This window comes from Sycon ciliatum, chromosome 8, assembly GCF_964019385.1.
Source record: "Sycon ciliatum chromosome 8, ocSycCili1.1, whole genome shotgun sequence".
In the NCBI taxonomy this organism is placed as follows: Eukaryota; Metazoa; Porifera; class Calcarea; order Leucosolenida; family Sycettidae; genus Sycon; species Sycon ciliatum.
The window spans coordinates 31838839-31853705 of record NC_088650.1 but is presented as its reverse complement, the minus strand read 5'-3'; the positions used below and the strand labels follow the sequence as shown (position 1 = coordinate 31853705).

Genomic DNA, 14867 nt, shown 5'->3' with positions numbered 1-14867 from the left:
GCGTCATAGTCCATACATTCATTTTGTATGTACAAACAAATACATACATACATACATACATGTACCAAATCCGTTGCTATGTACATACCGGTACCTGTACATGCATCCAATAACGTTCAGTCAGCCCATACATACCTAGGGTTGCAAAATTACAGTGATGCACAGCTTCCAGCACGGAATGCACCTCTCGAGACCCAATTATAATGATTTTTCCTATAACCCGTTTCCCTTTTACCCATTTTCTTTTTTAGCGGAGTTCTCCAAGTTGAATCAAAATGAACATCGGTCATGGACTGCAACTCATGCGTTATCCTGTACTTTTGTATTAGTTTACCAGTACTTCATTGCCAATCTCAGATATGTTGCAGTCAGGCCAAAGTTCCAACAAATCCTCGGGGTGAAAGTCACTACTTTCACGAATAGTGTATAATGCTAACAAAGCATCTCATGAGAGCGCAGCTGCATGGATTTGAATCAGTCGCTCAAGAACATTTGAAATCTTGATCATTCTGCATTTTTATTTCCTGAAATACATGCGAATCCATGCGAAAATTGGACTAATTTTTGCCCCACAACATGTTCTGCAAGATTATCATATTGAGACCAATACCAATTTTACCTTTGCTACTGGAATACCCGTATCCAGAGCCAGAAGGTAGGACACGGAAACTTAGATTAGCATGTTCGCCCACATAATTATATTGCCACAACAATTCAAAGACTAACGGTATATGAAACGTGAAACGCAAAAGCCACATTACGAATGTTGTTGAGCAGCTACTGCTGAACAACTACAAACGTATATATATCCGGAAATTGAACAGTGGTGCAAAGTCAAAGCAATGGAAGGCACTTGCACTGTATAATGTCAAATAACATATGGTGTGTATACCAAAAGCATTATCCCGGAGGGGAATGACCAAATAATGTTGGTGTGTATACCAAACGCATTATCCTGGGGAGAAATGAAAAAATAATGTTGCCAGAGAGAAGTGAGCGTTCACATCGAGTACACTATTTATTGAGGTCCGTCTTGCAAGCTGCCATCGCAGAATGCCAAGGCTACTTCGCTGTAAGGAAGGCCTTCCTTTTGAGTTCGTTGCACTTGAAGGCGAATTTGGGCAAGTGGATTTATGCAGACCTACAGAGAGGGAGAGAGGGAGAGAAGCAAATCAGAGAAGACAACTCTTTTAACATTGTATGTAGTGTAAACGACTCACTGTACTGGAAACGTAACATTTCCGCTATACTGTAGTATCCATGCATCTAGCTTTACAACGAGGTTGCACCAAAGAATTATGGGTTTTATCCACATAAACGTGTAGGAGACCAAAGATGAATAATTATACCATGGAACGCGTATGCAAGGAGTCTGCTCTGTCTACACTGCATAAATCCATCTAACATGCCACCCACGAAGGATGCTTAATACCGCCTGGGTACTTCGCGAAATGTTGCGTGTCATGCGATTTCTTCCTATCCGCCACAAACTGTTTAGCAGCATGATCCATGGACAAGTAGTAGTATTTTCAATATTCTAGTTCAATGCAGGAGTTATCATTCTGATGATTCTCTAGGCAATGAAGCTTGACTGGAAACATATCACAATTGCAATCCTGTCTCTTTCTGTGGCCAAAAAGGTATGGGCACTGCACATTGAAGACATTTCCGGCTATTTTTCACATCTTTCAGCACTGTATAATTATGACTGAACTGAACTCATATTTTTGCATTTTGGCAACTCTGTACATTCGGCTGACTTAACAAAATCTCTACCTAGAACAAGCTTTTCTGGAAGCTAACCTTGGCGCGTACGATGCGACCGTTATCAATCTCTTGACTGATGTAAGACGTGGCGGTAAAGTCATGGAACGGCTTGTTGCCATTGTAAGCCGATTCGACCATGCTGCGGACCTTGGGGCGAGAGAAAGAGCAACACAGAACAAGCAATGCTGTTTCAATGAGAAGATAATATTGGTTACGTCGTCATACATACATGTAAGTGTTTTTGTCTGCGGATTGCCTTAGCTTTGCTATGTCCATCCCTGTGGTGTTGAGCACTCTATGTAATCTGGTAACTCTCGCTATTGTGTATGTGCTGTATACATTTAGACGTAGCGAGTTCAATTATCTTATGGACTAAGACTGACTATAACAGAAACAGAAACATTTGCAACAGAAATATAGGCGAGCACTTGCTCCTTTCCTCCAATCAGCGTTTGACTTCAGTAAGGGTTCTTTTATCCGAGGTGCAAAGAGTGAGGGCAAATCAAAAACATTCTGTTCACATTCTAATCAAATGCATGCACCTGCCCCTTACATCGTCACAGAGCTTCTGAACATCAGCGGTGGCAGGCCTCGGTGACGACCATTTGGAGGGATGCAACGATCCTCCTCCCGTGACAGGTCCAGGTCCACTCACAAGACCGGATTGGCTCATCTTGATTACGATTTGAAAGAATATCTACTTGTGCTGAGAGATTGCTTCCAGAAAGTGTGTTTGAGTGGGCACCGCTTGGTTCGCGCTTATATAGCCAGTCAGTCTGTACTTTGTGATCGTTATAATCCACTCGGTCTGTGGTATTTCCAATCACGGGAGGAAAGCACTAAAATAATAATGATGGAGCCGTTGCTAGTGTAACACTCTATGGACTTGGGCTTCATATGACAGATATGGATAAGTAACAGTTTGCACAAGCCGCTCGCGAACCGAATACGTAGTCATCGTGTAAGGCGTTGGTTCAATGATGCTGCAGGGCGTGAAAGCAAGATACATGCGACGAGGCTTACCATGGTTACAATACCCAACACTCTGTCTGAAACCTTGTTTCCTTTACTTGAAAGTTGTATGCATGATACACCCGAAGATTAATTTTGATCTTGTTGCCTTCAATCTGGCAAATGCACGTTTCTGCTTTAATTGTCGTTACGAAATGATACACCGATGGCGCCATTTCAGAACAAATTACCTAATGGCACTTCAGGGTTGTACGCGATCATGACATCTGGAGAACGAGACATGATACGTATCGACACGATAACGACACGATAACCTGGATCTGCTGTAACAGTTTCCCCTTAAGGGTGGCAGAATACGGACAACTGTGAACAGTGCTAACCTTTGGGAGCATGGCGAGTTAATAACACTGGACTTTGAAGCTTTCAAGAACAGTTATCGTAACACAGAGAAAGGGATTGAGAATGTGTGTATATGTATGGTTGCATGGGTATTTTTGTGTGTGTGTCTGTGTGTGTATGTTTTGTGTGTTTGTGTGTCTGTATTTGTGCGTGTTTGCGTGTGTGTGTTTGTATGTGTGTGTTTGTGCGCGTGTGTGCGTGGTATGGCGTCTGCTGTAGCATCGCTATCATCGCCTCCGGCGATGGGCGTCCAGTGGTGGTGGTGGTGGTGTGGTGGTGTGTATGTTTGTGTGTGTATGTGTGGACCTTGGATTCATTACTTGAGGTCATTACATGGGGAGGATCGGACACTGATGCAGACCTTCATTAGAAGACCTAAATGGGTATGTACTTCGACTTGCAGCTCCAGGAATAGATGACTTTGCCACATCGTAGGGAATACCAACTCGAAGTGCATGTACTTATTTAGTTCCAGTAGGATTGTTGTCCTCCTTGTCGGCAGCCATTGGATAACACCTTTAGCTGAGCTACTCTTTGTTTAGTTATTGGCACTGTTACTGGGTCGTTAACGATGGCGCCATCCCAAAACGGCCCGCCTACCCACGTGTGAACGATATGTGTAAACCTGCGACCTGGAAATGGAGTTTACTTCTCGATACCACAACTGCAATTTATATTGTGTCAGTTTGATTGTTGTACGAATGGAACAATTATATTGAATGCCAAAACACCCGGCGGCAGATTCTTGGCACCAGAGATACGGTGTCTTCGTGAAAGTATGTCTTGCAGGCGTTAATACGCGGCTTGAAGTGTTGATCAACCGGTACCGCACATTATCTGAAGCCACTCATTGTCGTTAAGCACAAGATCAATGTAATCATCCACACAAAGACACTCAGTAGTTTGTAGAGCTTCCATTGACAGTATTTGACTAAGTGGGATCATGACATGTGCTAAAGGTTCCATAGATAGCTGGCTGGCAAGAGTGGGCAAGCGTGGTCAGAAAGCGGCTCACAATGGTACAGTCGCCGAGCCTTTAGCGTGGCAATCATGAAAATCCAACATCAGATTATGACACCTGCTTAACCACTGTCAGTGTAATTTTCTGTCCATGACAATGCTATCTGGTCGTCCACATGCCGACTTCTGCGCCTTGGCAGCAAACCCAACACAACGCCTTGATTTATCCCAAGGCAATAGGGACCGCCTGAGTCGAGTGACCTGCAGGACGTTCCAGGACAACATTTCCAGGTGTTAGAACAAGTAATACTGTATCCGTATTGAAAAGCGTCACAGTTCAACTTCTACGTTCAATGGGGCTTACATTATGTACATGATTGTATCTGCAAGCTGTTTGACGCCCTTGAAAACGTTCTTTGAGGACACATCCGAGAGTGGTGCCCCAGATCTCCTACAGAGCACGTCACGTATGTACATGCAGAGGTATGTAGATGAATTAATCAATCAAACTGACGTCTACTGTAGTACCCGCAAGTGCCCACTGTCCCTGAAAGAGCACAGATTAACTCAATGGAGCAAAGAATACTTGTATGAGTGAATGAATGCAGCCCGTGGAATTTGATTTGCTTCACCGCTGCTGTTCACATACATGTATATGTAGCAGTGACTGGTGTACGCGCTTGGTGAAGTACCGAGGTGGTTCTCCACGGACATGGCCATGGGCATATTCACGTACATTTCAATCATTGCAGCGTTGGAAAGCAAACGAACGTGTTTCCATATGCAGCAACAGGGGAGCAGGGTTCCTCTGAAACAATGCGTCAATGCAACTAAGGCTTACGTCCACTCGCATGTAAGGTAAAGAGCGTGTCACACTATTGTACAGCTCAGACTTGTTTTAGCAGTGGGGAAAACGTGTAGTACTGTATGAGTTGTCTTCGGAAATACATGTAGTTCCGTCACCATGACGTACATGTACATGTATTATTATTGTATAACGACTCATGCTCCTACAGCCTAAGCGAGCATATGTAGAGTCTATCCGCTTCAGGCTCTGTACATACATGTAAAGCTAAGCCGAGTTACCGTCGATTATTACAGAACACAAAGATGTAGAAACGCTTTGTTGCGATATCGCCTTTTTCTAATGCCAAGTCATGACATGCTGGATGTGTCCGGGACAATTTGTTTTGTTAGCAACTCTTGTAGGCTGCATTTATAACATTCTTTCCCAATACAATAGGATAATTTGCTCCTGAATGGAATTGCGTAGCTTGCATGCACATGGAAGCCGGCAAGATCGTGCACTTAGGTCGGACTTGGAGGGTCTTGCGTCGCCCTTAAAACCTAAGGTACAAGGTGGTCTTCTAGTATAAATACAGCTGAAATAAAATTGTTGAGATCAAATCATTGCTTGCAAGACTTGCTTATTTGTTCTCTGTTTTCCCCGTCTCTCACACTCGTATACAATGGCTACCATTTGCGGAGGATGGACACACCCTGCCCGCCACGCAGACCCTGAAGTGCAAGCCTTGTGCACATCTGTGAGTTTTCTACTTAAAAACGGTGTGCACTTTCTTCTCATTTAATGGTATACCACTCTGTATCCTTTTTTCTGGGTCCAACCATTACACGCTCTACTTTCATTCTAGCCCATCTGGATCAAAAGCTGATTTTCCTGTAGCGAATTCCCTTTTCTGTTGTATATGAAATTGCATTATTTCTCTATCACGTCCTTTGATCCGTGTTCCAACCATTACCCGCTCTCAACTCATTCTATCCCGGCTGGATCAAAACATGCTTTTCCTTTAGATAATCCCCTTTTTCCGCTATACATATTTATACATGTATCTGAATCTGCATTATTTTGTATATGTCGCGTATTGTGTTCCTCTGTTGGAGGGGGCGGATGCTTACACAGTTTCACCTTTGCTAATACTTGTAGGTGTGTAAACTGCGCTCTCTTCTTCTTCATCGCAGGTTCGTGACGAGGTCTCGAAGAAGGTGAACGGAGGATTGCCGTTCGAGCAGTTCACGGCTGACGAGTTCGCCTCCCAAGTTGTTGAGGGTGCCAACTATCGCATCAAGGTAAGATTGATCAATTGACTCGAACAGTATTGTCAGACTCGGTATCTGTGGGATCTTCATCGTTGATCCGTCTATGCATAGAAATGTGGCCGATCCTTTGACGTACCTCCGTAAATACTGCGGCGGACGACTTGATCACACGTACATTTAAAATTACTTCAAACATCTCCATTTTACCCAGATTTCCTGGGACATTTTCATTGCCACACCTCCACTTTGCGTATAAACAAACCTTTATCAATCAAACAGTGGTCTGCTTTCCGGGTACAATATACTCGAACATATGCCTTCTGTGATCGATTTTGGCAACTTCTAACAATTTTTCACGCCTTCATCACAACACCGAGGTTCAAATATCCGTTTACAAAATGGTATATAAAATTTGCAGGGACTACGGGAACAATTTATGGTCTTTAATGTTTGTAATGTTTGCGTTTGCTCATTTTTTCCCAATGGATTGCGTTCCACAGGTGCAAACTAATCTGGTCAGCAAAATTCGCATTGAAGTGTTTAAAAGCCTGGCAGGGAAAGTTACTCTGTCCTGGGTGAAGGGCGACGGTGATTTGTACGAAGGACTTCCTCACTAACTCAAGATATCAACATGGCAACAGTCGCTGCAATCAGTCATGCAATTGTATGAGCAGGTGGTCCTCATAATAACACCCTTTCGTCACAGAACCCTTGCAGGGCACCAATTTACATTTCGAAACCAGATGTAGTTATACATGTGACCAATTTTATCTATGATTCGTTTCTCTTTCTGCCCTAGTTCATTCATTTTGCACCAAGATGTGGTATAGGTAATCTCTTCCCTCCAATCTTCCAAACCGGTCTTGCTGAGTACCATGTGAAGTGCGTAAGCATAATTTTTGATCGCATTTAGTACAATGCAAAGACCACAGAAAAGATCATCCAACGATTGAGATGCATGTAACGATTTCAAGTTCAACCGATCATGGGGTACAGAGTTACGTATGAGTTGCATTTTATGACTGATTGTCCAAGGGGTAAGGGAAAATTCAATATAATTTGGCCTGGCAGGGTTCATTGCACGGGCAGCGGGGCGGCGCTGCAACTTTTGAAACCTTGAGATGTCTGGGCTGTTTGAGCATTATAAATGTGGTGCTTTTGGGGTAAAAATTTCATAAGTCTTTTCAAGCTGAAATAATGAGGCGGAACAATCTGCATGGGAAAGGGAGCGGTATTACCTCGCATGTCGCCGAGTGGTGGATGCTAGGGGTTCCTGGTGAGTAGTGAGTCAGTCAAATAGCTTCAAGTAACTACTCTGCTACTTGAGGCTTGATCACAAGGATTTTCTCCGCATGCGACGGCGAAGGGAATTATTAAATTTTGTTTGCTATGAGTCACGAAACTACTTTCTCCTTTCACTCGTACATGTACTTATCACAAAGACTAACCAACCTTGTTTAGAGAAATCCAGCAAGTTGGTGAAGCAGCAGCCATTTCCGGGTAATAGACTGAAATGTAGAATTTGCAAGATGAGCATGGCAAGCAAATGCTCTTTTATTTTTTTCCGTAAACTGACGAGAGGTCGCCCATTCGTTGAGCTCACTGCCGGCTACTGCTCTCCAAGTGTACTTGTAATTGGGTATTCCTTTCAAAAGGTTCCCTGACAACCCAAGGATTTCTGTTTCTACACATATTTCCAAAATGAATACGAAACAGGTAGTTTTAGGGTGAATATAGTAAACAATGTCACGTTTACTCGTCCTCCTTCTTGCGATAATAAACATGTATTAGAAGTGTCTAATCTCTCGGAGTCGTAAAGTTCCTGAGCTGACAAGGATGAAGTCGACTTTAGCTGGTGATATGGAGAGTAACGGACGATGTGGCGAGTCACTCTAGTAATCCGTTGTTGATGGATCAGGTGAAGATGAAGGCATTGAGGCAGTTCATGAGAATAAGAGTGGGTGTGTGCGGGCCGTAAAAGTAAGACCGTCGTTCGTAACCTTCTCAATGGAATGCTTGCTGCTTAAGAATCATCTCGTATCTTATCCTGGCTGTTGTTGTTAATCCTCTTTCCACTATTCTGTACCGTGGTCGTCATCGCTAAAGTGGGTGTTCAGAGAGACAATGTTATCACCTTGAAGCTGTTCGAGTTTTGACTTTTGTTCTCTAGGGATGGCCTGGCTTGTCCAGTGCTGTTTTGGCGTACTACTTCGACAGGCCCTTTAATTTGGCACCGAATCACATATCAAAATGGTGCTGGTTCTTCACCTTTCCCAATTCGCTCGAAGTAAAAAAAAGAAGAAGGAATAAGAACCATAATATTTCTATGATGCACTTACAACACACAAAGTGCATAGAGGACATTAGTCGAAACACTGAATTTATCAAAATGATGAATGAGAATACATGTATCTAAAATGGTTGTTCCTAATCGATTTTCTTGAGACTATCATCACGATTTTCTCTTCTGATAGTCTCAAGAAAATCGATTAGGAACAACCATTTTACTGAATTTATTGTTCAATACAATCATCAGGCGACATGCAAATTATGTGCCTTTTGTATGTAATACGCAATGTCTGCATTTGGATTGATACAATTGAACAAAGCGGAACACATCGTTTTTGAAGTATGATCAGATCATGGACAAGGCGGACTGGTGATACATGGGATAAGAAAGACATGATGCATCGTTTTATTGCCGTTGTTGACGACCAGCTGTAACATACATTGACTGTGACTGTTGAGTACTCTATCCAAATACTTGTAACAAGGCAGGAAACCTACCACAATAGGGTTTACAATTCTGTAACCAATACGTCATCCATTCTGTTCTTTGCACAAATTTATTCTAGACAAGGAGCAAAGTAAAACTAGAGAGTTGTACATATGACGACGGATGAAACCAGAAAACAAATTAGCGATTGTAACGCACTAACACACACACAGTTTCCACACAAAGACCTGGACAAAGATTACCTACTACACGCAAACACACACACACAGACACACACACACGCACACAGTGGGAAATGAACCGCTTCTGTGCCGGTCTTTCCTGCAAATCCTTCTGCACGCAAGAGAACGTCACTATCGTATATCTAACTCAGTGTAGAAGTCCCGTTTGGTTCTGGTTGGCACTTTCAGGTGCATTCCCAGGCCATCCAACATACTACAACAGTCCATTGCATTTTAGTAACAGTATACTGGTGTCTCCTGCTTGGCTGTAGTAACGTCATTACTTGTAACAGTATGACTATAACGTCATTACTTGTAACAGTATGACTGAAGCGTCATTACTTGTAACAGTATGACTGTAGCGTCATTACTTGTAACAGTATGACTATAACGTCATTACTTGTAACAGTATGACTGTGACGTCATTACTTGTAACAGTATGACTGTGACGTCATTACTTGTAACAGTATGACCGTGTTCCCGTCTAGTCCATACTCTTTTATCGTGATTGCGTGCATCAACAGAACAAAGTTATTCTCTTTGTACCTCTCCGAAGGATTATAATTATGCAAACTCGTAGAACCATCCCATTTCAGTGTCGCATCGCTTACAGGTAACCACTTGAATATAGTAACATCCTGTCGCCATATTGGTTTTGAGAGATGGTCCATACTTGACGTTTACGACATCCGAGCAGAATTTTGCAGGTTTACCATGCGGTCCGTAGAATACCGATTCAAAGTCTATTTTGCTCTTCTTGATAACTGGCGTGTTACACTTGTCGCAGCATCCGAATTTCACCGCAGTCCCTTCGGGTATGACGATGAAAAGTACGCCCAAATTATACAGTCGGCAGCCTCAACTCTTTGTGAAGGTAATAGACGGCCACTAGATTAAACCAGATCTAAATGGTCTGGAAGTAGCCTCCGGATACGGTTAGGTTCGGTAGACAAGAGACAAATTGTTTATTAGTAAGAAAACACGAAGTAGAAAAACTGACAAGATTCAATCCTGTAAACGACAGAGAAGACTTTCAAAGATATGCGTGCGTGCATACACAGTAGAGCTAAAGTTGCTGCGCCATGTTAGGTTCGGTAGACAAGAGACAAGTAGTTTATTAATTAGAATACACGAAGTAGAAAAACTGACAAGATTCAATCCTGTAAACGACAGAGAAGACTTTCAAAGATATGCGTGCGCGCATACACAGTAGAGCTAAAGTTGCTGCGCCATGTTAGGTTCGGTAGACAAGAGACAAGTAGTTTATTAGTTAGAATACACGAAGTAGAAAAACTGACAAGATTCAATCCTGTAAACGACAGAGAAGACTTTCAAAGATATGCGTGCGTGCATACCCAGTAGAGCTAAAGTTGCTGCGCCATGTTAGGTTCGGTAGACAAGAGACAAGTAGTTTATTAGTTAGAATACACGAAGTAGAAAACTGACAAGATTCAATCCTGTAAACGACAGAGAAGACTTTCAAAGATATGCGTGCGTGCATACACAGTAGAGTTAAAGTTGTACAGCATTACGTCATAACATAACATATACTGAAGTATTTTCATGAGAGCAATGTTCATCTCCAAGTGAACGTCATGAATAGCAATGATGTGCATATATATAATTAGTATATTCTGACTTAAGTCACTGACCAGGCCTAGGACTAGACATATAAGTGTGCGAGCGATCTATGTCGGCAATATAACGAGTTTATCACCTTTCATCACACCTTAGAACAATACTTTCAAATTCAAACATGATACATAGCCGTGCCCATCTTTCTCCTGTGCTTGCGCGTCGCTGTTGGGTTTCACCTCCCTGGTTTTACCCCTTCTCCAGGTCAATTGCTTGGCACGAAAACTTTTAATTCAGCAACATGCATCGAATGTGACCTTCACCCCCAATTCATAAAATTGCACCTCTCATTCTATCACATATCCTTGTTCTTGAATTCACTTCTTTTCCATCATGATTCCACGTGACATCGCATCGTGGATGATATCAGCACAATGGATATCGCACCGAAACTTTGAATTTGAATTCCATATTGTCATTTGACACTAAGGGTAGTAGTGATTTAGAGTGCTTACTATGTTACCAAGTGAATGTGCTGTGCAATGCTACCTACGACCTTTCTGTCACACATTGTTGACTGTGAGTGATAATTGTAAACATATTGAAGGGCTGGCTATGTCCTATTAGGTTGGCTAGTATGTGATAAGGATCAATAGTGCTGCATAGCTCGTTCTCTCTTGAATTGAATCCAGTTATCTTTTGTTCAGGTTTTACTCTGTTGATAAATAATAACAAATGGACAAGTAACACAACACATTGTTAGCTTTAGAACAACAACTCTTTGTAGTGCTACCTAGTTAGGCCATACATGTATATGTGTGTACGTTGTCACAAGACGAATGTACATGCTTCCGGCTCTATGCTTACATCAACTCGTCCATTTGCCTTCAAAGAACATTTATACATGCACTGGCACATCGTGAACAGTGTTATCAGTATTCGACATCAAACCCTGGTCATTTTGGATTTACCAATTCAATTGTAATGCCTCATTACGTGTCATTTTTACAGTATGTCTGATTTAACGGATTGGATAAGATATTAGACTCGGGCGGAGAGCCCAGGATTAATTTATAATAAGAAAGGAGGATCTAGTAAACGTTATAATGTTCACTGCCAATTTGGTGTAAAAGGTCAGTACCTGTTAGTCAGTGTCGTGCAATGTTATCGCAAGAGCTAATTGTTAAGTAACTGGTGGTGTATGCGTAACTTGTAGCTCCTAGGTCCTCATTTCTTCTTAACGGGTCATAATTTACTTTAGAGTTCATACCTTGCACACAAATAATATCACCCAATGCAATTTCCAGTGTGAGAACTGTACATGGTGTTGATCATCACACCCTGCATGTGTTGGGTTAACCAGTTCAACATGATTATACCAGTACGTGACATTTGTTTCACATTGTATAATTATTTCCTCTGAGCGCTGCCATAAAAGGTAGAGTAAACGCTTAATTGGACAAAGCCTGGGTGGTTGATTGAATGCGTTGTGATATCCGATTTCGCCATGGCGTCATCAGCAGCCGCTAGCTCTGCTTCATATTGTGCTTCTGGAGGATTGGCTGCTAGTAATCGTCTACATGGACCTCGGATTGTAGAACCAGAAACAATACTTGACGATGAGCAGTTGAAGATGGAAGAAAAGTCCAAGACGAACATAGCAGAAGACTTTCGCGACAAAGAGTCAGTGCTGCAGTTTTTGGCCAGAAGGAGGGTGATTGAGAATGAAATTGAATGCAAGAAATGTGAACGCCAAGATACCATACTACGCCTCCCCCTCAAAAAAGTCAAGTCGGACGATTATGTTTGGGAATGTACTGGATGTAACCGCTTTTGGCTTATGCGAAGTGGAACGAATCTCATTAACGTACAAGCAAGTCTCCAGGATATTCTCTTAACGCTCCGTTCGATATTTGACTTGAAAGAAACTGCACCACTTGGGAAAAAAATTAACAATGCAGCAAGCACCTACATAATCGCAACGACAGAAGAGATCCTGGACAAGTCATTAAGCCTCGGAGGTGAGAACATCGTGTATTTTGATGTGATCAGGTTTCATGGATCAGTTACACCAATATGTGTTGCCATTGAGAACACCACTAATTTGACAGTGGTTGATACTGACATGTCCACCGTTTTAGACAAATCGTCACGACCAGGAAGCAAGATCGTTCACACACAATCGCACTTGTGTGCCATCCCTGCTGCGATGAAGTGTAGTAAATGCCACTATATAAATGTAGCTGATAAGACACAAACAGATTCTGCTCCCTACAAAGAGGAACACAGGAAAGCCATTGCCAGTTTCCGGGAGGAGTTAAAAACAATGAATGGTAAATTGAATGCATTAATTAAAAGACGAATACCTTATGTAGATAGCGCTAAAGCTCTGTGTCTGAAGCGTTATTTCGCACACAGTCACATAGAGAACCCGTTGGCTTATTTTCTTAGCCTCAAGATTGAATAGAGTAAAAGCATTCGCCTATCGCACGTCAATACCTTACGCATTCACGTTGGTTTGTAGTCCAATCCACTACAGAACACTACCATTTGAGGACCTCATGTTGTCACATATGTTCCGTTAAGTTTTGTTCATACTCGTCGTGTTTTGTTTGGTTAGATTACAAAGTTCGTTTCTCACGCAATATCGTACCGTTACGGAAACACATACAGTATCTCTATTTTAGGCTCTTGTTCCAAAAATAGTACTGTTACTTTTTTGTCGTGTTTGTTCTTGTGTTTTGCTTTATGTTCCTTTGTTATGGGCCTATAGTTACACTGCATAGTCTTATTCGTTTGTGCGGGTCAGTGGTTGGTTGTACAGGCAACACTATGTTCTAATCTAAGGAACCGTGCTTCCGTGCAGGTTTGCGTGGCCAATCCACGCTAGAGAACACGAGCAAGGTGAACAATGTAGGCCGGGCTGGAAGAGATGCATGTAAATACACACGCACCATTACATATATTCACGCAGTATCACATTCATTTGCCACATTTCTCATATACACTTTATTCACACATGGCAAAGGTGCAAACTTCGCATTTTGTACTTGCTGGCTGCTGTATTTCTATCTGAAACCATATTAGCTACATGTATATAAGTGTGTGTTTTAGTTATGATATTTTTATGTGACGGCGTTCCACTGATGACAGTCACAAGTAAACGTCATGGAACTTAACTTTTTCCCGTTTGTCTCTTTCCCTCAAACCAGTCAATATTTTATGACTTGGGGCTGCCCGCGTGCTAGTTTGTACGTGAAGTGTGTGGGTCACAGTGAGGGCTGCGCCCCACCCGCCTGTGTGGATTCACAGGAAGTGTGAGTTACGAAGTCTGAAGAAAATGTTGTACGGCCTCTGCTGGGATGACGACTACACCATAGTTCAGTGGTTAGAGCATCGCTGGCTACAAGCGAGGGTCCCTGGTTCGAGTCCTGGTGGTGACAGTCAATTTTTTCTTCAGACTTTTCCCGTTTGTCTCTTTCCCTCAAACCAGTTAATAGAACTTAACTTTCTTCATTTTTTTGCTGTTGTTATGAGTGCACAGTTTATCTTATTTATAGCGGTTCTTACTTGACGAAGTAGTGGTTGCGACTTCGGCGATGATTTGTAAGAAATGGTTTGCTCCCCACACCGGAGCTCGCGCTATTCCGCCGACTTTACTTGACACTTGACGGAGCGTCTCTGTAAGTTTGTGTATTGAGCAGGGAGTGGTGCTTTCTTGCAGGTTTGCTGAGTCGAAGGGTCGATGGACTTCTCGTGTGCTCTGGATGGCAGTCATGAGTCGGTCAAGTGTCAAGTAAAGTCGGCGGACTAGCGCAAGCTCCGCTGTGGGGAGCAAACCATTTCTTACTTGACGTTCTTTTTATTTGAGCATATTCTTGGTGCTAGTCATAAACCGACGAAAGACTCTCTCAATAATTCGATCTTTGTCTTGATCGATCTTTGTCTTGTGCACAACCGGCATTTTGACACGTTTTGAAGCGTCCATATTCGTCGCCTGTTCCTTCAGGTCATGTGACCAACAGTCCGCCCATAGTAAACAGCCAATAACGGCAGTTTCGACAAAAGTCGTAATGGTCGTAACTTCTCTGGGAGGCAGGGTTCCACGTAAGTATGCCGAAAAGCATTTCTGTGAGTGACATATCATTGCCGTCGACTGGTCGTCGACTGGCTTGGAG

At 42.5% G+C, this 14867-nt stretch overlaps 2 protein-coding genes across 2 annotated transcripts; one reads left to right on the top strand and one right to left on the bottom strand.

Annotated features, from left to right (window-relative positions):
* Positions 1-660: 660 nt before the first annotated feature.
* LOC135823492 (uncharacterized) lies at positions 661-2521 on the bottom strand. Its single transcript, XM_065336336.1, has 3 exons — positions 2321-2521; positions 1804-1914; positions 661-1141 (listed from the first exon to the last, which is right to left on the bottom strand). The coding sequence occupies exons 1-3, from the start codon at positions 2438-2440 to the stop codon at positions 1019-1021; spliced, it is 354 nt and encodes a 117-aa protein (XP_065192408.1). The 5' UTR covers positions 2441-2521; the 3' UTR covers positions 661-1018.
* A 2972-nt stretch (positions 2522-5493) lies between these two features.
* LOC135823491 (cystatin-A1-like) lies at positions 5494-7013 on the top strand. The gene is made up of 3 exons (XM_065336335.1): positions 5494-5642; positions 6079-6186; positions 6657-7013. The coding sequence occupies exons 1-3, from the start codon at positions 5568-5570 to the stop codon at positions 6771-6773; spliced, it is 300 nt and encodes a 99-aa protein (XP_065192407.1). The 5' UTR covers positions 5494-5567; the 3' UTR covers positions 6774-7013.
* Positions 7014-14867: the final 7854 nt, after the last annotated feature.